This window comes from Triturus cristatus, chromosome 3_2 (assembly GCF_964204655.1).
Source record: "Triturus cristatus chromosome 3_2, aTriCri1.1, whole genome shotgun sequence".
Classification (NCBI taxonomy): Eukaryota; Metazoa; Chordata; class Amphibia; order Caudata; family Salamandridae; genus Triturus; species Triturus cristatus.
Genome location: NC_140584.1, coordinates 864,327,049 through 864,350,369, shown reverse-complemented (window position 1 = coordinate 864,350,369; position 23,321 = coordinate 864,327,049). Strand labels below are relative to the sequence as shown.

Genomic DNA, 23,321 nt, shown 5'->3' with positions numbered 1-23,321 from the left:
TAGTGAAGCAGGAGTGTATCACACTTGCACCCTCGCCCACCCCCACGGGGGGAGGGAGGGCTGGTCCGATAAAATTGCCAGGCTGGTTTGTGTTCTCGGTCCGGCTTCTCGCGTGGCGGGCGATGGGCCTGCTTCCGCCACGTCCTTACTGGACGAGGTTGCACTTAAAGTGCTGCTCCTCCTTTCACAAGAGTCACAGTGTAGGGACCGGTTATGTCGGTACCTCTTACCGAAAACTGTCTCACCGCTAGAGTACCTGGACCTGAAGGCCTCTACAGCAGGACCAGCGCGTCATATTGCCCGGCAGCGCCTCTCCATGCCCACCCTGGTCAGCTTCATATAGTGTCCTCCAATAACATCTTTCCACCAGTGCCCGATTCTCACACTTCTCACACTGACCGCATGTCTCGTTTTCTCACGCTGTGCACCTGCGCCGGCTTCTCTTAAAGCCCACGGATACCAACTTCTCATACCAGGGTCGGGTTGGGATCACAGTTAGTCCCCGGCACTCCCAGAGAGAGTGGCCCACATTCCCAAATTGTCACTTTTTAGTTTTTTTTGTGTGTGTGTTATATAGCGTGAACTCTTTCCAAAAGCATTGGATCATTTACCATGAGCACCAGCTGTATTGCACAAGATCAAATTCATTTTTATTCAGGTAAGGAGATTAAGTGATTTGCCCAGAATCACTGGATGTTGAGATGACGCCAGAACTCGAATGTACTTCCCCGGTTCCAACGTCAGCAGCTCTGCGACCATAACACTACAGCCCATGCTTGTTTTTCCTGTGGAAAAGTTGACCTCACAGCGAGGCCTACGCAAACACTCCCCCATCCCTCCACCAAGGCCTAAAAGTCACTGGGACCGAGGTCATAACACTTGGTCCCTAGGCCACTTCTCTTACTCACCACCTCCCCAGCTCACTATATCCTCAGGGTATGACCTGGCCGGGGGTGTGGAGGGGGGGGGCGGGGGGGGGGGGAGTTCAAGAAATTAACATGGCTGTTGTTGCTATTCCAGAGGGCTTAGATGAGAATGCCCCCCCTTCGAGACTCCTGCATACTCCCACCCTCCCCACGCCCACCTTGACCTGAAAGTGGTGGCCCAGCAGGGGAATGACACTGCTTCTGAGCGGGGCAGCCACACTAAGCAGGGGGCTGAGGTGAGAATGCCCTGAGGGTCAGAACTGCACTTGGCCCCCAGCCTCAGTTTGACAGCATGATACTGGCAACATATTACAGTGGTGTGACGGGACCGGGGAAGACTGTAAGTTTCTGTGGGTGGGTTTAAACAGGCCCAAAATATCGGCCCACAGCTTACCATGAGGCACAGGCCCATCGCCCAATTCCCCGCCTGACCAATCCGACCTTGGCTCATACAGCCCATTGATACCAGCCTCTTACCCTACCCACCAGTCCCAGCCACTCACGGTACCCACTAGAACCACCTTCTCACACTCCCCATGAGTGGCAGCTTCTCACACTACTCACTAGTGCCAGAATAACACTATACCAACTAGTACTAGATTCCTACGTACAGCTCTTCCCATCTCACACTACCCACCAGGTTCAATATCTACTACAAAGCAATATCATCTTACAGGGCTGACTTTTTACATGGCTTCCCTTCCTCGATCTTGTTTTTGCTGCTTGCACAGCCCGCACTTCAACGTTGAGAAGAAATGGGAAGGGATGCTAAAAGCTAACAAAAGGACATCTTCCTTTGGAACTTGAGGCCCAAAAGTCAGATGTCCAGTGTCTTACACAAAGGAGGTTTGGCCTACCCTAGCCCCAATCATCTCTCATAGACAATTGCCACCTTGAAAGCATGCTCTCATTTTGGAGGTGCATGTGTCCGTGCAATGGGCAAGCAGGCGAGGCCTCTCCCGTGGATATGCAGCTACTGTAGACCTTGAAGCTCCCGATGACCTCTTTCAGCCAGTGCAAGCCACTCAGGGCATAAGTCGCTGTAGCTGGAAGTGATACCACTTTCCAGTCAACAGTTGGTGGTCTGCGGAGCTCAGAGGGCTGTAACCCCAGGGCACATGAGACATTGGTCACTTCGCCACTTTGATGCCCATAGACATAGACAGTCATTGTTTTACTTGCTTTCTCTAACTTCATATTTTACCTGGCGAACGCAGCTCTTTCATTAAACAGTGTTCTTCAGCGAGACCTTCACATTTTTATTACGATTAATGGCGTGTATGAAGCATTTTCCCGGGGTTGGGTACATATGGTTTGGCACCGGTCATGCAGCAAATGGCCACGACACTCAGTCAACAACAATGGAAGTTTTTATGGCTGTGGTGATGGGTTCAGACATTAAGGGGTGACTACCCAGAACTATACGTCACGTATGAGTAGTTGAGGGTGGATTGGTCACTGAAGAAAAAAAAGAAGTGTGTGTGTGTGTGTGTGTGTGTGTGTATATTTATCAATGCAAACCTAATGAATGTTTGGATTGTTACAACTGGGAGAGATTGTTAGATGGTATTCAGTAATGATCCAATGCTGTTTATGTATTGGTTTTGGAAATGTTATAATGGAATATTGCATACAGTAACGTTGGGTAGTTTTGAGATGTCTTATAAATACAACCCAAAGATCTTTCTTCAAAAAAAGGATTGTATGTTGTGATTTCTGACGGTTTAGGGGGCACAAAGCGCTACATTTGTAAAGATGAAATGTGTCAGTAGTTGAGCAGTCATAGGAGAAGACAAATATATTTGTTGGGACCATTAGTGTAATGTGATGGTTATAACAGATATAACATTAAAAATGGCGAATTTCATGGGAAGCTAGAATTCTATAGGCCAAATGGTTCCAAAGTTCTGCTTCTAAAGGAATGAATGGGACAGTATCTGCCCCTGCTTGTCAATCAGGAGCGGATTCACAGTGTCTTGGAAGGACTCTGATCCGGAGTCCATCTTTGCAAAACCAAATTCTCTGCAATTTGACACTGGCTGGTGTGTGGTAGTTACTTCCAGTGGTGCAATGTGGATACCTTGAATGTAGCTCCGGTTGCAACAGACTGTATTCTGAGCTTTCCTGGTGCCACCTAGGTAACCAGGTAAGTGTTATAAAGGGCCAGAACTCCAGGCAACCAAAACATAGCCGTGTCTCGATTTATACTGTTCGTGGTAGAGCTATATTTTCTCGGGTACTCTTGCTCTCGTGTGGTGCCTTGACCAGCATCTCATAAAACTACAGAGGTTTTTTCAACTCTCCTAGGGCCCAGGCATGTTGGTCCTTCATGATGAGGTAAGGTGGACCTGTGGAGGCTGAATCTCACCTCTGGTTGCTTGTGATCAATTTGTTCCTGAGCCTTGGGGTCTGTCTTTTGCCTCTGGTGCTGCACAGTGTGTTCAAAGGCCTACAGGGACATCTGGGATGACAGCGTCAGGTTGTTCTTGTACCTAAGGCTCTGTCTTTTGCCTCCGGTGTTGCACAGTTTGCTCGAGGGCCTGCAGGGATGTCTAGGAATATGACAGTATCTGTGGTTCATACATTTTATGTATCCCGTACAAGGACAGCCAGTTCCTGGATTCCAGCGATGCCTAGTTGAGGTCCTGAGGGGAAGGAAGTATGTGTGTCTCACACCCTCGCATGGCACTAAAGGTGCTTTCCCTTACTTTCCTATCCCTATTTTCCCTCATGTGTTCCAATGTTTAACTTTTTGCTTTATCTGCTGTGTCCCAGAGAGTCATTCTTCCTGGTTTTGTTCCCCTCGTAGCTGGAGGAGCAGCTCAGCCGTCTGCAGAGGGAGAAGAATGAGCTACAGGGGCGTCTGGAGGAAGATCAAGAGGATATGAACGAACTAATGAAGAAGCACAAAGCTGCTGTGTGCCAGGTAAGACCTAAGCGAACTCGCGCACACTCATTTGCCACATCCATGTGCAGACAAATGAAGAAGCACATAGCCACTATCCCCAATAATATGAACATTGGCACACTTGTACATGCATGCTCGCGTATCAAAATGCACTCGCAAAAAAAGCATAAAGTTCCACTGAACAGGATGGTGCACGCATTTGTCTACATATGCATGCTAAGAAATAGGCATAAAACCACTCTGTATCAGGTGAATCTCAGACCTGCACTGATGAAGCAGAAAACAATATTGTGCCAAAGAATCCAAATGCACACCCACTCGCTCTCCCTTTATTGGGCTGACTCACTGATGCACTTTTATAATTCAGCACCATAAATGGTCTGTAATTGCTCTGGGTTAAAGACCCATCTCTCTTCATTTCATTCTATCTTCCAACGTTCGTCACCCCTGCCTTTGACTCTGTTTTCTCCGCCAACCACTTTTGCCCTGCCAGGCTTTTGCTTCTAGATCCTGAGTTTGCAGGGTGTATCTCATTCAAAACTGATACCGCATATTCTTCTATTTCATCTTAGGGTTTACATTTCAGGACTGCAATGTTTAGGCAGGACTCAGTAGCTTCTTTTGCTCTCTGTTGGTAGCTCTGGCTGAGCAGTTTAGGACTGCCTCATGGGAGGTCATGTGAAATCTGGTACAAGTTACAATTTAGCACCAACATTGCTAAAATCAGTTAGTGTTCTTTGCCAAAATTACACCTAAAAAGAAATCCATAGTTTTCTATTCAAGTCCAAAGAATTGAGAAACAATTGTGACACTTCCTCATATAGAAATGAATGCAGTCTATGTTATCCAGTGGAGTTAAGTTAGTTTATGACCAGTTCTCAAAAACACAACACCACACTGAACTCCTTACGAAACCATGCAATAACACCACCCATTGACTTACAGGATGTGGGTATTTATTAGACAAAACTCCATTACACTTTATACAGTTGACATGAAAAAATGTGTCTTTTACGGTGCCATATTTTATACATAGTGTCTTTTTGGGTGCTTCCTGTACTCGTATAGCTCTCAGACTGTAGCCTCTGGCTTTAAAAGCACAGTGACCTCCCCAGAGATTATTAGCAGGTACACTTACGTACCTCAAAATCAGTCCATATGTCTTGTCTGTCTCTCAAGCTCATTGTTCTATCACAAATAAAATAGGGGTGAGGCCAAGATGGTGGCAGAGTGAGAACTTCTTTCTACAGCTTCGGTCACGACCCAGCCACTTGCTGTCATCTGGCCACCAGATAGGCAAAATGCAGAGGTTCGCAACCGAAACAATTCACAAAGGCCTCATTGTGCAGGTCGGGCTTGCCCAGGATCGCCTTGAGACCCATAGAGGGTGAGCTGGTTGGCCTGTAGTGGCCTAGGAGGGTAGTCAAGTAGGACGGCTGTGCAGCCGATCCCCTCAAAGCTAACCATTGGCATCAAAAGGAGGGTCATTCCCTGCACACCAACAAGCAAGCTGGTGTTAAAGTGAGGATCATCTCCAAGGCTTTTATGAGCACCTTAGCTGCAGACCGCCGGATACAAATTCTGATTCAGCAAGTGGCCCAGGCCAGGACCAGATAGAGCGGCCACCTGAGTGCCTGGGTTGTGCACACCGCTCCCAGCAGACACAACGCAAGTGTCTTCACCTAAAGGTAACCACCACAGGGATCCAGCACCTCCAGGGTGTTGTTAACGTCCCGAACGGACACACTCACCGCCTGCAGGGGATTTTTACACCTGAGAGTCCATGGCTCCCCAGAGGCTCAGAGCAAGCCCATCCCCTGGGGTAGTGGACACTGGGCAGGGTGTTTAGCCTGCCCTGCCCCTCAACCAGAAACCACAATATGTTCTTAAGAGGGAGAAACCACTACAGAGTATATGTGCATCAAATCAACAACTGCCACAATTCCCTGCCTACACTAATGAGGGCCTTGTCTGGGCCTACCCCATAATAGATACTGCACCTCATGTGCCCCCCCCGCAGGTGTGGGCTGCAGAGTGGTTACAAACCGGGATCTGGAGCTCCTAGCATTGCCGCGCACTTGACTTGGACTATCGGGCTAGTATGGCTGCAATACAGTGTCTTGAAATCCCAGACAAACATAACAACAGAGCCCCAGCCCTGTTGTCTCCTGGAATAACGGGTCGTTTTTTGCATCTTTATGAACAAATTGCAAATGGTGGCTTAATGCTCTGGTATTGGTAGAACGGCCAACTCTCCACAAATGAGAGGAACGCCCTTGCCGTGATTAGTCACCCCTGGGGCGGCCAATAAAATGCTGCATTAACCAATGCAGGGCATAAGAGCAAAAGGGACACAACTTTAAAAGATATACTCTCTAAATCCATGGCAAAGAGACAGGAACCACCCAAGGATCAGGAGACGATGAAGGTGAGAGCTGCAACACCTTCCAACATAGAACACATCAGGAAGCCGCAGAGCCACCACTTCCCCATTTCTTCATGGAAGATGTTTTTGATAAACTTAGAAATTACTTTGCAGACCCGTGTGAAGATATTTCAAAAGATCTGGAGAGATGAAACAGAAAGTGGTAGAAATTGGCCAGCGAGTAGACACTCTAGAAGACTGGGGACGCTAGAGTGGAGGAACTAGAGTCCCTCCGACTGAAGGTGCTAGATCTGAGAGAACAAAACATCTAACTGCAATGCCATTTCGTAGACCTAGGAAATAGATCAAGGCAATCAACATCATAATTAGAGGTGCTTGCTGCACCTTGGAGAAGGGTGACACTGAGAGCTATGTCAAAAGACTATTTAGGCACTTCTGGCCACAGTTAATGCACACCGAGCTCCATCTCAACAGAACACATTGAGAGGATTGTACTTCCTTTTCTCCATACAGCCACCAAGACATTTTAACATCATAACGGTGGCTCACTCCACTGGCTCAATTTCATTTGGGGGAGGGCGGCAAACCTGTCACATTTCAAAATAGACGACTGCTCAGATAGGCAACCAACTTCTTGAGGATTCAAGTGTGGTAGTAAAGTATAGGTTGGGGTCACCACTTCGGCTAATCTTGTCTCGGAACAATGAAACATGCTGTTTGGAACCCTTCTGAGGCACACGGTGTTCTCAGCCTCATCAAGGTCCCTGAGGGAACAGACCCACTGCTGCTCAATCAAGAACTCACAAACCGTCAGACAGGAGTTAGACAAAGATATTTTCCAAAGAGAGGTCTCTCAAACACTCCAAAAAAGAAATCGGTCTTTGAAGGAGAACTGTAATTTACACACTGCAGGGGGTGAAGGCAGAGCACGGGGAATAAGATCTTCAGCAGGAGCAGGTGAAGAACCTTGCGTAGAACTAAATCCTTGAGTAATTGAAGGTGACATACTAGACTCACCGAAGGAGGCTGATGGTACACAGTTTGGGACATGGGTGGAGGACTGACCGAAACACTAGAATTCAGCGTCTTAGGGTTGTAGTGGAGGAGGGCACCACACAACAAATCTGAATATAAAATATACTTGCCCAGCCCCACTAGACTACTGTGGTAGATGACCATTTGATAGTTTGACCTCTAATGGGGGGCGGGGGGGTTAGTTGTGCAAGTTGTTTTGACTCTGGTTTTAATTTTGGGAATAACTCCTAGCACACACTCTGCCCTCTCGCACTACATACACCTGTTGCAGGGCAAGCATGATCAAATTTTAATATACGCTTACTCTCTTTAGTACTATAACCGTATTGGGCTCTTGATGATTAGACAATTTGAAGCATTTTCATTTACCACAGAGGCAACAATCCTCTGATGAATCTTTCTCTGCAGATAGGAGGGGTGGAAATTAGGTTGGCCAAAACACCACATTAGCTGTCCAATGAGGACCATTAATTGTCAGCTAACTCATGAATATGACATAAGATTTAGGTACACAACTCTCAAGACCATGGTGTAGAAATAAAGAATAGTAACGGCAAGACCGAACCTCCTGAAGAAGTTAAGTTGGACTAGAATTAAGCCGACTAAAAGTTCTGTAACAGCAGCGCAGAACAAGTTAAGTTGGACTAGAATTATGCCGACTAAAAGTTCTGTAACAGCAGCGCAGAACAAAAGAAGTAATACTTGATGTTCTGACAGACCTTGCTGATTCTTGCTACAATACATTTAAGTCATCAGTAAAACAGTACAGTTTAAATGGAAGACCCAACAAGACCATAAAAAATGGACTCCGGCAGGTATTAGATTAATTTAGTTATTGTATTAAAGATTCAACATCCTTAGCAATAAGCAATCTTTTGAGAATTTCAGTTAAGAATATCACAGCTTTTATTAAAGTGCCAAACATATAGGCAGGGCTTTATTAGATGGTTATTCTAAAAATCATTTTACAGAGTTAAAGAGTCCCACTACCATTAAAGGTAGAAGGATAGTTTGTTTGTCTAACAGCTCAAATCCTCCGAACGCGGGGAAAGGCTTCAGATTTAAAGTCCATTAAGAATGAGTTAATTAGCCTAGAACAAACAAAATAAAGGAAAATTAAATTGAAATGGTACAGCAGCTACCAACTGCAGCATCAGCAAAGTAGTCCTAAAGTAAGAGGACAGTTCTTAGTAATCATCAAAAATCGATCAGCATAGCATTCGGTTCTCAGAGCAGGAAAAGCCAGAATGGCAGTAAGTGTTGTCAAGAAACAAAAATCAGTGACTTGCCCCTCCTTTATGGTTTCTAAGTACCTAACAAAGTCCCAGTGATGTAGCATCACAGCACCATTGAAAGACTGTCATATGTCCAGATTCACAGAATGTCACCTAGGACACTCGCAGCAGTAACATGCTTTTTCCATGCTAGTCATGAGAAACAAAATATTAAGTCTCAGCGGTGAACTCCGCTCTGCTCGTGGAGTTTGAGGAGTTTTCCACACTCCGCATTACGTGGAGTCCCGAAAAACGCCGCTTTGCGTAGCAGAGCGGAGGTTTTTTCCTTGCTCGCGTTCGTCAACATCAAGTTGGCGAGCACGAGTGAGGAAAATCCACTTCCCAGCGAGATTTTTCCTCGTTCGCGATCGTCAACATCAAGTTGGCGATCGCGAGCATGGAAAATCAACCTCCCGGCAAGATTTCTCAACGTGGGTGGTCAGATTTCTCATTGCGAGTGGTCGCATATGCCTGCGACCACCCGGGTTGAGAAACTGTCTATTCGCGTTGAGAAAGCTGGCACTCGAGTTAAAATTTACTCGAGCGGCAGAAAGGAAGCAGCGCCCGCTTGCGCTGTGCGTGGTAGCATTCTTGATGATCATCGCGAACAGCATTTATCTAACGCACTCTGCTGCTTGCGGAGCTTCACGTAGCGCGGCAGAGTTTTTTTTTGCACTCCGCGGAGTTCCCCCCCAGGCTTACAAAAGATTTGAATGTCCACATAGGCCTAACATCGGTGAAAAAGAAATACAAAGTATCAGTTTATAGTAACAGCTGAAATATTGTTCCCACAGGAATAATTCACTGTGAACATTGAAGAAACATTTAGGAATGTCGAAAGTTATACATGTACTGGAACAAACAAAGCAACATTTCACTAGTTGTAAAAGGACAATTGTTTTAGGTCAGTGGAAATGTCAGCATTAGAGAAAAAGTATTTTTGGAAAAGCCTTTAAATTGTCATTACACATTTCAAATTAAATAATCTCTAAATCAATATAAAATATAATGCAATGAAATCAATTGAAATAGGGAATATGTAGAACTTTCACCAGTCTTTATTACATGGAAAAGCTAACATTAGAAATACTCTACTACCATAAACTTTCTCAATATTCCTATAAGTATATAATTATCTAAATTCACGCGACAAAATTCGTTTTTCATTTTTCATTAACCATAGAATCTCTAGTATTATTATGTGAATTTTCAAGATCGTACCTAGTTTCTATACATTTTTGCACCGATTTTTCTAAATGGAGCATTCTATCTGAAGGCATTAGAAACACAGCAGCATTTTATATTATCTTTTGCTCACTCATAGTTCCAACACTTAGTCACCTTTACAACTCAACTGCGACTTCAGGCACTTTCACTGATGCAATGAAGAAATGTTAGTAACTGTAATCCCCAAGCCTGAAAAAGACCCCTCAATATGTGCATCATATTGACCCATATTCCTTCTAATTGTTTCCACTGTACAGACAGAACCCCCACGCTACGGGGGTGGCTGTACAGGCTGTGATATGCTCTAGGTATGGAATGCATCTCCTTTTCACTCCAAGGAGATGGGGCCTCCTTTGCTGAATTGTCCCATCCTTTTATAGCCCTGCCATGCTCTGAATTCCGCGAGCTAACTTGTCCGAAATGCATGTGTCTGCTCCCACTTCCCGCGCTGTTGCAAGACCCAACCGAACCTCTAACAAACTGAAACACCTTGTGCCACTTGTGCTCTTCTTCCATGCCACTTGTGCTCTTCTTCCAATGGGGCCGACGATATAGGGACGGGAGGGAGGGAAACTGGTGGGTGCGGGGGGAGGGAAGTTGGGATGTTGTTTTCTGTTCTTTTTTGTGATGCACTATATAGCACTGCAAATGCCTTCGGCCCCTGAAGGGGGCTATGTATTGCTTACTTCATCTTGTTGTGTCTCTCAAATAAATTAAAAGATTTAAACCTGATTGTTGACACTAAGTTCTCTACAGGAACCCTGGCACAGCTCCTCAACCTGTTCATGCAGGGGCTCATGGACCCCGATCAAGGGATCTTTATACTGGGAAAAAATGCACAGACGACACCAAATGAATCCTACATATATTCAACACTGTTAAACACTCTAAGATAACAGCACTTGTCTTATCGATAGACACCAAGAAAGCATTTGATGGCATCCTCCGTCCCTTCCTGAGCAAAGTTTTGGTTAAGCTAGGTTAAGGCCCAAAATTCAAAACATGGGTTCTAAGCGATTACTAACACTGCAAAGCCAGGGTGAGAGTGAACAGCACAATATCAGACATTTAAGGTGTATAGTGGTTCGAGGAATGGCTGCTCCCTGTCACCGCTCCTCTTCGCACTCTATATGGAACTGTTTGCTGGGAAAATTAAATCCAACTCCTTGATTATAGGTATAAAATTCAGCAGCCATAAACTTAACCTCTTCAGTGCCCATGACGAGATAGTCTCGTCATGGAGCACGGTTGCGCTGTGCCCATGACGAGACTATCTCGTCATGAACCGCGCCCGCTAATGTAACGCCCGGCACAGGGCGGGGAAAGGGCGGGGCACTGAAGGGGTTAAACTGCCCCTTTTCGCCGACAACTTACTAGTGACATTATCAAACCCACAGAGCTCCATCCCAGCACTGCTAACCAATGTTGATGTGTTTGGCAAAGCATCTGGCTTTAAAACAATTCACTTACGCAAAAGAGGTGGGAGACCGAATTATCATACACTCCGACGAGGAATGGTTTTGCATATTCTACAGACCATGCACATCCGCATCCAGCACTGCAGGCAAAGAAGACATGCTGAAAACCACAATTGCTTGGTATTACACCCAGGCATGCATTAATACTTGGAACCCACAAAATCAGTTGATTGCTGTCGGAGCTGAGGTGGCATGGGCACACTAACCAATCCACTGTAGTGCTGCTCCAGATCGAAACAGTATTGGCAAAACGTACTCTTGGAAATGAGCACAATCTTTAATACAGACATACCTCAATCTCCAGCATACGTTATTCTTTGCCTCCCAAACAAAGTTGTTATGGAAAAATCTAAGCAGCCATAGATTACAAAGTAGACCATTTTGAAAAGGCATTGGGACCATGCATCACATTCCTGTCCCAAGAATTCAAGGAGCTCGCAATACCCTACATGTTTGAGGGTACTTCGATTCACATGTAGTCAGATTACCAGACAGCAAAAACAACATCCAACCCATTAATCTGAGTCCATTGAGTCTAGAGTAAAGCACACTATAATAATAAAACAAGACCATGATATGGCTGAACTGGGTATGCCTTTCACTATATTGGCACACAAATGCTCTTTGGGAGGGCGTTTTCTTCTCCTTTACTTGTTTATACATATATCTTTCTTCACATTTCTCTATACTGATCTTTCCACATTTCACCCCCACCGGCCAATGATTGTAGTTAGATGCATGTGTACAATATACCAATAAAGAGAATTACATTTTGGAGATCTAAGGTAATAAGCAAGGGCCTAGTGCGCAAGTCTGCTAAAGGTTATATTCACAGAGGTTTGCAAACACCTTTTTTTTTTTTAAAGTCCCAAAAGTTTACGAACTATATTGAAAGTCTATAAACAGTAGTGAAATGTGAACCTTGGAAAAAATTCCAGACTTTTGCATTGAGTTTGCAAACAGCATATAGCCTATACTTAAGTCAGATAGGCAACATACTTCATACACATGAGTGGTACACATACTCCACATGAGACACACATCCAACTCATACACAACACACTTCACTGATACACACACTTAACAACACCCTATTCAGGCACACTATAAGTGATGCACATGCTCAACAGATATGGTGAATAGACACATTACACACCACTCAGTACTCGCCCAGTAAACAATATATACATCGGACCCACACACCACGCAATAAAGACATTTGTAGACCTCTACAGGACACATACTAATGACTTGTGGCACACACACCCCCCCTAAATTTATATACACTCAGACTGACATGGACACCGGACACATGATACATTTTCAATACATATACACTCAACATGACACATAAACCCATCTAAAACACATGCTCTGTTTTTTTTTGTAGAGTTCTTTTATCGTTTTCTCATTTGAAGGAAATACAATACAAATGACTCCTGCGTGCAAGCAGTAGCAGTTCGTGTAACATGCAATATGAATATGGCATACATACAGTAATCGGGCAAATTTGTATCATAAGAGTCAAGAGTACAATGCTCGCTAAACATTCAGTCTTATTTATCCAAAAGGGCGTGTGCATTACAAGTGGATTGTTGGTGTTTGCCTGTACGCTAGCTAACGCACTACGCAGAGGATCACATTATTGTTATTGGCATTGTGTTAGACTGTATCATAATTACAGAGCGAGAGATTATACTTAGATTGCATTAACGTATAAAAGAAATTTAACATCTTTAGTAACTATTATTCAGCCCTTTAATGTCCCGCCGGGGGTAGTGTGTTTCTTATTTATTACCGGGGATTACCAACTATCATTCCCCCTACTTACAGTGTGTGTTGGCCCTTTTATAGAAGTAGTGTGCGATACGGCAAGTAAATGTTGCTGTGTACATACAACTCAAGCTCAGGGTGGCATCAGTGACCTCCAGAGTCTGAATCAGGGGAAATCTCTCCAGCCCTATCTACAGGGAGCTGCAGCTCAGCGTATAGGGTGTCCCAGCTTGTTGCGATTGGGATCTTACGTAGTCCCAGTGTTTCCTCGCGCCGCATGGCGATGCTCTCTGCCTTTGCCCTGGCAAGCATTGAGTTCCGCCAGGCCATGACCGTAGGTGGGACGGTCGCCTTCCATTTCTTGGTGACGAGCCGTTTGGCCACTATCAGCCCCAAATCTAGGAATCTCGAGGTGACCTTTGTAGCGGGAGTTCTATGAAATTTGTGCAGTAGGTAGGTCGGCCAGTCATACGTTAGTGTTCTGCTTGTGCAGGCGTGCAGGAGAGAGGCCACTTGGCTCCAGTAGGCACTCACCTGAACACAGCCCCAGAGCATGTGAATTATCCCAGCCCCATGTTCAGTGCATCTCGGACACTTGGCGTCTACCGGGTTAAAGTATTGATTCATTTTTTCGGGTGTGAGGTACGCCCTATGTACGATAAAAAGTTGTATTTTCCGGAAACGTGTATTACGAGGGATGCGCGTCGGGCTTTCAAGCACCCGAGCCCATTCCGCATCTGTAAACTGGTGCCCCAGATCATGTTCCCACTTATGGCGCAGATCTAATACACATACTCTTAACCGCTTACACCTAATTCTACACACTCTTGAGACACAAACACACCCACACTCATAAAAACACTCTGATTCATGACTCTATAGGTACTTTGAATGTTAACAATCCCTCCTTTGTCCAGCTATAAAACACACACATTACTAACTTCTTACATATTTTTAAATACATACTCCTGTCTCCCTATACATGTTTGACACACACAAACTCATACTTGTGAATTATTTTAAAAAGTTTTCAAATTTTTACATACTCTTTAGAGACACATACCCCTGCATGAGTTCTTAATGCATTAGTTATTAACAGGAGTTTGTGAATATGTTTTAAATTGGTCGCCAACTTCTGAATTGTTTTTGAAAAAGATAAATAATATATAATAACGGGTTATTTAATGAAGGGAAGCTCTGAGAAGAGTTGTTATTCCTGACTTTATAAACATTCATACTCGTAGAAATGCATGACACCTAAGAGACATATACATTCTCTGTGATGCATAATATACACACTACTTGTTGTAAACACACTCAATGCACACACAGTCAACGGAATAGACACCCCATTTCCGACTAAACAAACTCTGAAAGACACACAAGCCTGACTCTTAATACAAGTACTCATTAAACACATAACATGAATAAACACACTCCAGAATGACCAGTAGGGACATCACACACACACTTGTCACCATATATACAGTGAAATGGATAACACACACTCCTGTTTCCACTCATCAAACAAGCACGCACACTCCTGACACCAACACATTTTGAACACACACTGCTATCTCTATATACATACATACATGCACGACACTCTCACACACTTTTAAATCCTTACAATGCACACTCAACCTCATATACAAACAGGACACACGTCAGATACAAATACTCCATAAAGTCTTGTAAACACACACTCCCAAAACACACACAGGCCTCAGTCCATACTCCTCATTGTACAGACTCACACTTTTGACTCTATACACTCTTGGAGACACAGACTATTAAAGCACACACATTTTTATATACTGTAACTGAGACACATGGCTGATCAACACAATCTACCTGATACAAACTTCTACTACATGTGGAGACAATCTTCTGACATACCCACTTGTAAAATGAGCATATTCATGACTCTGTGTACACTTAGACTTATATAATACACTCCTGACTTAACTTGTAACACACACACTCCTAATCCATTACCCATTTTGAACACTCACTCCTGGTTCAATATACATGCCTGACAAACACACACTTGTGAATTATTTTTTATTTCAAAAAGTTCACAAACAGTATATCTTACGTTTATAATGCATTGTTTATGAAATAAAAATTAAAAAAATAACACTACTATTAAATGTTTTTAATTGAAGGATAGCTCTGAGCTTTATTCGTAATTTTATTTGCAAGCAGACTGACGTATGCACGCCTAATGGATACACACATTCCACTATGCACAGAAAACACAGAAACTCATGATTCAATATGCACTCAGACTGATAATGCACACCCCTGCAGCGCCGACCGTGCAGGTAAGAGCGGTGGGGCCGGGTGGGGGAAACTTCAACGTTTGACGCAGAGGGAAAATTAAATAAATATTTTTTTTTTCATCATCTGACGAAATCCACCCCACCGCTCTTACCGGTACGGGCCGCGGCTGCATCCCTGGCTCCAATTCTAAAAACGCACCTACTCATGAATTCTTACGCATTTTGAACAGATACTCCTCGCACCATAAACTTGCCTCATAAGTACACATGCATGTACACACCTCTGAACTTCCAGACTGATATATACTCTGGCTAAAATACAGGCCATACACACAGGTTTGCAACCACTCCAGGACATATGACTCTGTGTGATACACTCAAGCTACACGATATAGCGCCCACCCGTTACACTGATAACACACAGCCCTGACTCCAAACTCCTGGCTGTAAACATGCTTTGCAGAAATGTTACATTACTTTAGACCTTGTAAATACACATTTTTTTGTTTTTAAAATAAACATTTAAAAGAAAACAACTCCCAAGTATTTTTTTTGTTTAATTGCATTATGGCTGACTAATATGTTAAAATCTAAAAAGTCAACAATCCTGTTGAAGGCCCTCCATCGTGCTGCCGTCCTCCCATTTGGGGTGCGTGCGATTTTGTTTCAGTTTTTGGCAGTATTATAACATCCAGTATGGGACTTTAGCAGTTACTTTAGGTCTAATTTAGAGTTGGGTGGAAAAGTCTGCTTAAAGCAGATGAGAATCCACTTGCGGAATTTTCTCTTCCATAGTGGATAATATAGTTAAGGAGATTACGCTGTTGGATTCTTCTCAGGTTAAACGCTCGTTCCAGAAATCTGAGGATTTTCCAATCTCACAGGCAGATCCAAGTAGGGCCCTGCTTATCCCAGCAAGTCCAATTTTAAGTTGCAAATGATACGTTGATATTATTTATACTTGCTATGGACCTATCTCAAACTGAGGTCCTGTTATGTACCTGGATAGAGTAGTAGGACATGCCTCATAGGGGTTGTTTAGAAGTTCCTTCATCTGCTGTCCTCCCAGTGCCACTGCCGCCAGTTGGCGTCTCCATCCCGGACTATTGATGGGGTTCCTAAGTGTTCCATGAGCAGATCTTCATCAGTGGCAGGCAGGTTGCTCTAAACGTTGTATGTTTATGTATGGCTACCACATGATACTTTGCCGTGAACAAAAGTATGTTTCAGTCATGGACATTACTTTTACAAACGATTGTATTGTAGGAATTTATTCCAGTTAAAACGAAACTCTACAACTTCCAGAATGCAGAATCTGAGTCAGTGGCTTTAGTTCCTACCTCTGCTGAGGTCTGATATCAGCTCTGAGCTTTTAGTGCTGGTTGCTTGGTATCCCTGTGTGTACCCTCTCTGCTCAGTAAGTGTTTAGTTTAATAGAGACCAGCACTTCCAGGATGCAGGACTTTGTTGTGTTGAACGATAGCCCAGGTATGGAGAGTGCGCCCTCAGGAGGCAGAGCAGTTAGTAAATGTAAGTAAACAGTCTGGTTCTGTTATTGCAACAAACGCCCTGTAAGTTTCAGGTGGAATACACCAACTCCTAGAATTTATGCTAGAATAAGCAGAAGAGGAGCTTTGTGTCCCTCTCTTCTGTATTCACAGTGCGTTGCCTTTCGGTGGCTGCAGTAGGGTGCAGCACCACTGAACTTTCCTCAAGTCTCTCTCAGCCTGTCTCGGGCTTTTATAGTTGTCACAAGAGGGCTTCCGTCTCATTGTTCCCAAGAAGGAAAGTGCCCACAGAACCATGCACCCGTTCAAAGAATGCTGCAGAGAGACTTTCATCCATAATGGTGAGAAAATAGGCATATTTTCTACATTTGTCTCTGTGTGCATGCAAGATGTGTGGGCATCAACACAATAGCGAAGTCTTACTCTGAAATACGGATGTAGCTTACCACAACAGTTGGAGGAGAAAAAGGAGTTTTCCAAACTTAAGGCTGGATTATGTGTTGGACTTTTTCTAAAAGTAAAGTCAGAAATCTAATATTGAACAAAAGATCCTGGTGTCACTTTCTTGCGTTTGTTGTCCGTCTCAGAAAACTCTGACAGTGTTCCCTTTGATAACAAGACAGAGAGATAGTGAAAGAATCATGATTACTCAGCCCCAAACCAGAAAAGATGTTGCGAGTGGAGAACTTCTAGTAGAGTCTCAAAGTTCATGTCAAAAATAGGCCTTAAATGGAGAGTAATAGCTCAGGAGCCTCAACTTCAAGACCGGTGTCCACACATTCACAGGCCGCCGCCTCCACAGCTTACCTTGTTCAGACAAAATAGACAAGGATCGCTTTTAAGGGTAGCCAGTCCACCGGCTGGTACCAACAGTTTACCAATGGGATAAAGACCACCTTCCCTTATCAGAAATGGAGAAAAAAAATCTTCTCTTTGGGTTCTAAAGATGCCACAAATTTGGTTCTGGTCTGCACCATTACAGTGATGGTGGTTCTTTACCAGACAAACCCCTTGACTTGAGCTATTTACGCCTGCTACGTGGTCCACTCTGCATGTACTCTCCAAGTGTTACAGATCAGACTCCCAGAATTATGGTTGATGTGTGAGAACAGTCTTTAAAAACGTAGGCACCCACCATCCTGCCACGGCTCTCATAGAAAATTGATTTGGGAACCACTAGAAGAGACAACGCTTTAGGGAGGGAGCTTTAGGACCTTGACCAGGAAAGCAAGAGGCTACAAATAGGCCGAGGGAAGCCATCAACTAGGTGGCTCCTGCACAGAGGGAAAGGTTAAGGAACAAAGGAAAGGGTACCCCCTGGTTCACAGAGGTATTAAGAGGAAAGAAACAAACTCTTCGCCAGTATGAAAGGCAGTGGCAAAAATCGTATGACTCAGAGGCGCTCAAGGATTATAAAGCCATGTTAGCCCTTTACAAAAATGCCATCATCACAAGGAAGGCTGAGTTCTATGAGGCCAGGATTAGGGAGGTGACTAACACGCAGAAGGAGACATTCCAAGTATTGAGGGAATTAAGCCACATACAGAAACAGAAGGCCACAGCTAACTTGGAGGACTGTAACAGGTTTCAGACCTTTTTTCTAAACAAGGTCAAGGGTATTATAACCGACATAAGTAACACTCAGATCAGACAATGCCCCTTGGTTGTGGAAGTACCACCGAGCGCCCACGGCAATAAACTCTCCACATTACCGACATTAGACCTAGACCCAATGTCCCGCATCATGGCAAGAGTCAAGTCTGGGCCACCAGATGACCCCTGTCCACCTAGGGTGTTTAAGATGACCCTCCAAGTGATGGGAAGGGATCTGCTCTCCCTCATCAATCAATCCCTGACAACTGGGAAGGTCCCACTCAGCTCCAAGGAAGCTAGGGTAATTTTGCTGATGAAGAAAGCAGGGGTAGACGTCAACCACCTGAAGAATTTTTGGCCTATATCTAGGCTCCCTTTCTTTGGTAAAGTAATAGAACAACATGTACTTAGAAACCTCTCACTATTTATCGAGAAACACCAGCTACTTCAGGTGCGGCAGGCGGGCTTTAGGGCCCACCAGAGTACAAAGTTGGTGATGCTATCGGTGTTAGCTGAGCTCAGGCTTGCGACCGACAAGAAGAAACCTTGTGCATTGATCCTGCTAGACCTAACAGCCTCTTTTGACAGGGTGAATCATGGCTAACTGTTGGCTCGAATTCAGAAGTTGGGAATCTGGGGTGTGGTGCACCAGTGGATCTCCTTCGTCCTGAAGGATCGGTCACAAAGGATTCAACTAGGGGACTGTGTGTCCAGTAAAGGTGCACTGTCTTGCGGAGTCCTGCATCGCTCTGCGCTGTCCCCACTTCTTTTCAACATCTGTCTCCAGCCATTGGTGGCAGCCTTGGCTGAAATGGACTGTCGAGTGTTTAACTATGCGGATGACAATCAACTGATCCTTTGGATCGACATCTCTTCAAGCGCAATCCTGTGTACAGAACATCCTTGGGTATACAGTAAAATGGATGGCCACCAATTCACTTAAAGTGAACCCTGACAAAACAGAGGTACTAGCCATCACCATGGGTGGCAACCCCTGGTCTAATCTCTTCTGACCACAAGAGTTGGGTACTACACCCATGCCGGTCTCTATTGTGAAGAGCTTAGGCATTAAATTAGATGCTAAGCTTACACTGTCAAACCAAGTGTCCACTGTGGTAGGGACCTGTGTGAGTCTTTTGAGACAACTTAGGAAACTGGCATCCCTTCTACCATTCTCAACTCTGCACACAGTGGTGACGGCACTAATAGTATCGCGATTGTACTATGGCAATGTGTAAGCTGCAAGTAGTAATGAACGATGCGGCGAGATTGATTTTCAAGCTCCCAAGTTCACATGCTACTCCACTTCTGCAGCAGCTGCACTGGCTCCCAATTAAGCAGTGGGTCAGGTTTATGGGCCTCTGCATTGCACACACAGCTCTCTTTGGGCAGACACCTGAATACATCAAGGACCGCCTAAAGAGCTAGGGGCCAGGACGTGACCTCCACTCATCCGAGCAGGCCTGTTGTCCTGCTCACTGTTTGATAAAGCAACCGTGGGTGGACGTGCTTTTTCAATCCTGATCCCTCAACTGTGGAACAAGCTACCGGAAAGTCTGTGTAGGAAATCCTCTCTCCTTCCATTTAGGAAAAGGCTTAAGACTCTATTGTTCACACAAGTTTGGGGACAAGATGTGCTCTGACTAGGGAGGCGCACTGACGGGTAACTGCTGGTGGGGTTTGGCTATTCTCTCATAAGCGCTAAGAGACCGTTGGTGATAACGCGCTATACAAATGCCAATTAACATTAACATTGAACTACCTGTAGCACAAAATATTGGCATAGGTTGTCTAATAAATACAATCCTGGACCAATAGAGTAGTTACAATGTCTCACTCTTTATATTCCTCCATTGAAAATTCTCAAATGAACTAAATATGAAGAGGAAGCAATTTTATGAGTAAGACCCAAGCCTCGTCAGAAAAGGCTCTTCATGCGTAAAGAACTGCAAGATGGCCGCCAGTGGTGCTTTCGGAAGTGGAACTCCAGATTTCCCTTGCATGGGCCACTGTTACTGCCAGGAGTGACAAATACCCATGAACCAGGCCCAAACTTGTTTGTAGAACGATCCCAAGAACACTGGATCCTCCATGGTAGCGTCCATTAGAAATTGTATCTGAGCATCCTTGATCTGTGTCATACAGATAGCCAGCGACATCCCACTGACATTCTTCACAGAGGACGTCTTCTTCTCTGTCTGACTCCATTTGTCTTTGCTAGGCGCTCACTCTGCCTAGCACTGCATAGGTTAGTCCCTCTCTTGCTCTGCAGCCCCCCGCCCCAAGTAATCCCCTCCACCCACCGCTCCTTCCTATGTAAAGAGGCTGACGTCTTGAATCTGGCCCAGCGGTGAAGGCCCTGCTGCCACAGGTGTATCAGCTGGCAGCAGCAGTGCATCCTGCCGACCTTGGCAGGCCCTTTGCTGGCAGGAGGTGGTTGTTGTGCTGGCAGGGGTTGATGTGCGGCAGCAGGGGAGAGTGTAGTGTTGGCAGGAATGATTGTTCTGCTGAATCGGTGGTTATGCAGCTGTCGGAGTGTTGTGCTGTCAGGTTGGTATGGGGCTTTACGGAGTAGAGTTTCTGCTGCATGCGTTGGTGTTGGATTGGCAGATGGGTACGTACTGCCAGCCGGGAGGGTTGTGTTGTCAGGGTTGGGTGCATGGGCGTCAATCCATCAAAATGCCAGGGGGAGCGGAAGTGACATTACATGCCCTGTGACCTTAATGACATCACACGAAGGGATGTCATATTACCCTTGATCCTGTTTATTTTTTCCCAAGGAACTCATTTCATATTACCTCAATCATAATGACATCACAAACATCTATGTGAGATGCAACCATGCTGATTTAATCTTTGAAATTTCCGGGAAGTAAATCTCACCTGGTATTGTAGTTGGCAAGCGTAGCCAAAAGGCCAGGCTTCTACTAACAAGTTCCCTCCTCTTCCAAGAAAATTATGAAAAGAGCTTGGCTATGTAATGCATTTTAAAGCTCAGTTTTCAAATAAATTTGCTAAAATATCATAGGCTCTGAAAGGGCACTCTTACACTTTCAAATCCTTTCATGGTATACCAAGCTAATGAAATCTGATGCTCCCTCGGAATAGATCCCATTTTATCAAAATGTACTATGGATGGCCACCATATGTTAACAATTTGCTCCATTGTACCAGTGACAGCATTTTGTCATGGATGCACCATATGCCAGGGGTGCCCCCAATATTTAATTGCTAGAATGTTTCCATGTATGCCATCTATATATCATAGGTGACCCTTATTGTAAAAAAATTACCTCAGTATACCATGATGGCATTTGTCATGGTTGCCCTCCTCCCATAAGTCAGGTTGCGCTATTTTGTGCCAAGAAATACCTCCAATATACTAGCACCGGCAATACCTCTAGTATACCACCAGCAGTATTTTACCATGGGTGCTGCTTATTCCAAGAATTACCTCCAATGTGCTGCCCGTGTTTTGTCACAGGTGTCTGTCAAGCTATGAATTGCCGCAACTATGCCAGCAACCAGAGGCGCAACTAGTGCCAAATTTGGAGGGGGGGGAGAGGGAGGGGGGGGGGGGTAAAGAAAACATTTCGGGGGGGCTGATTCTTCAAGCACTAGTCAAGAGTGGAGCTGCATGGGCTCTCAGAAGGGGTGAAAAACATCAAACCCTCATTAACAAGCAAAAGGTCTTTTAAAGACTTGTGAAGTACTCGTGTGCGGCTGTGTGTGTGCCTGGGAAGCTGTCTCACACAAGGGGTGGGCTAAAGCCTTTTGAGTCCAATGGGCGTTGCGCGCCTGCCAGCAACATTATTTTACCACTGGCTGTCTCTATAAGACATGCATTACCTTTAGTATGACGGGGTCTAAGACAGTTTTGGAAGCATAACATCACTTTCTCCTATAAAATTAAATGTACTCCCTCACACACACTGTCGCTCACATAAATACACTCTTACCCACAAACACACACACAACATGCATTTAAATGCATTTTTACTTACCTTAGCTGCTATCAAAGGTTCATTCCAGGGGGAAAAAAAGTTGTCTTTTATTTTTGTTTTATATAGCGCGAACTAGACCCGAAGGTATTGGAGCACTTTCATGAGCACCAGTTGTGTTACAGACAGACAGATTCGTTTTTGTTAGGCAGGGGTAAATTAAGTGATTTGCCCAGAATCACAGGATGTTAAGGGATGTATGTCGTTACAACGCACACTTTTACAACGCATGCACTTACAACGCATTTTTTACAACGCAAAATCCATTACAACGCACTACACTTACAACGCATGACACTACAACGCATTTTTAAAAACTACCTTTACAACGCATACCATTACAACGCATAATATTAAATTGCATTTAAGGTAAGTATTAGATAGTATAGAGGTAAAAATTACTTTTCTAACTCCAGGGGGTGCAACAGTAGGGTAAGTGTTGGATAGTATAGGGGTAAACATTACTATTCTAACTCCAGGGGGTGCAACAGTAGGGTAAGTGTTGGATAGTATAGGGGTAAAAATTACTATTCTAACTCCAGGGGGTGCAACAGTAGGGTAAGTGTTGGATAGTATAGGGGTAAAAATTACTATTCTAACTCCAGGGGGTGCAACGGTAGGGTAAGTGTTGGATAGTATAGGGGTAAAAATTACTATTCTAACTCCAGGGGGTGCAACAGTAGGGTAAGTGTTGGATAGTATAGGGGTAAAAATTACTATTCTAACTCCAGGGGGTGCAACAGTAGGGTAAGTGTTGGATAGTATAGGGGTAAAAATTACTATTCTAACTCCAGGGGGTGCAACAGTAGGGTAAGTGTTGGATAGTATAGGGGTAAAAATTACTATTCTAACTCCAGGGGGTGCAACAGTAGGGTAAGTGTTGGATAGTATAGGGGTAAAAATTACTATTCTAACTCCAGGGGGTGC

General features: G+C 44.5%; 1 protein-coding gene across 35 annotated transcripts in view; it reads left to right on the top strand.

Annotated features, from left to right (window-relative positions):
• Nucleotides 1–23,321, top strand: part of MYO18A (myosin XVIIIA) — a 768,001-nt gene that overhangs the window by 610,013 nt on the left and 134,667 nt on the right. For all 35 annotated transcript variants that reach the window (XM_085649195.1, XM_085649183.1, XM_085649196.1 and 32 more), the window contains one exon: nucleotides 3,736–3,852. In XM_085649195.1, coding sequence (XP_085505321.1) covers nucleotides 3,736–3,852 — 117 coding nt within the window. The remainder of the gene's footprint in view (nucleotides 1–3,735; nucleotides 3,853–23,321) is intronic.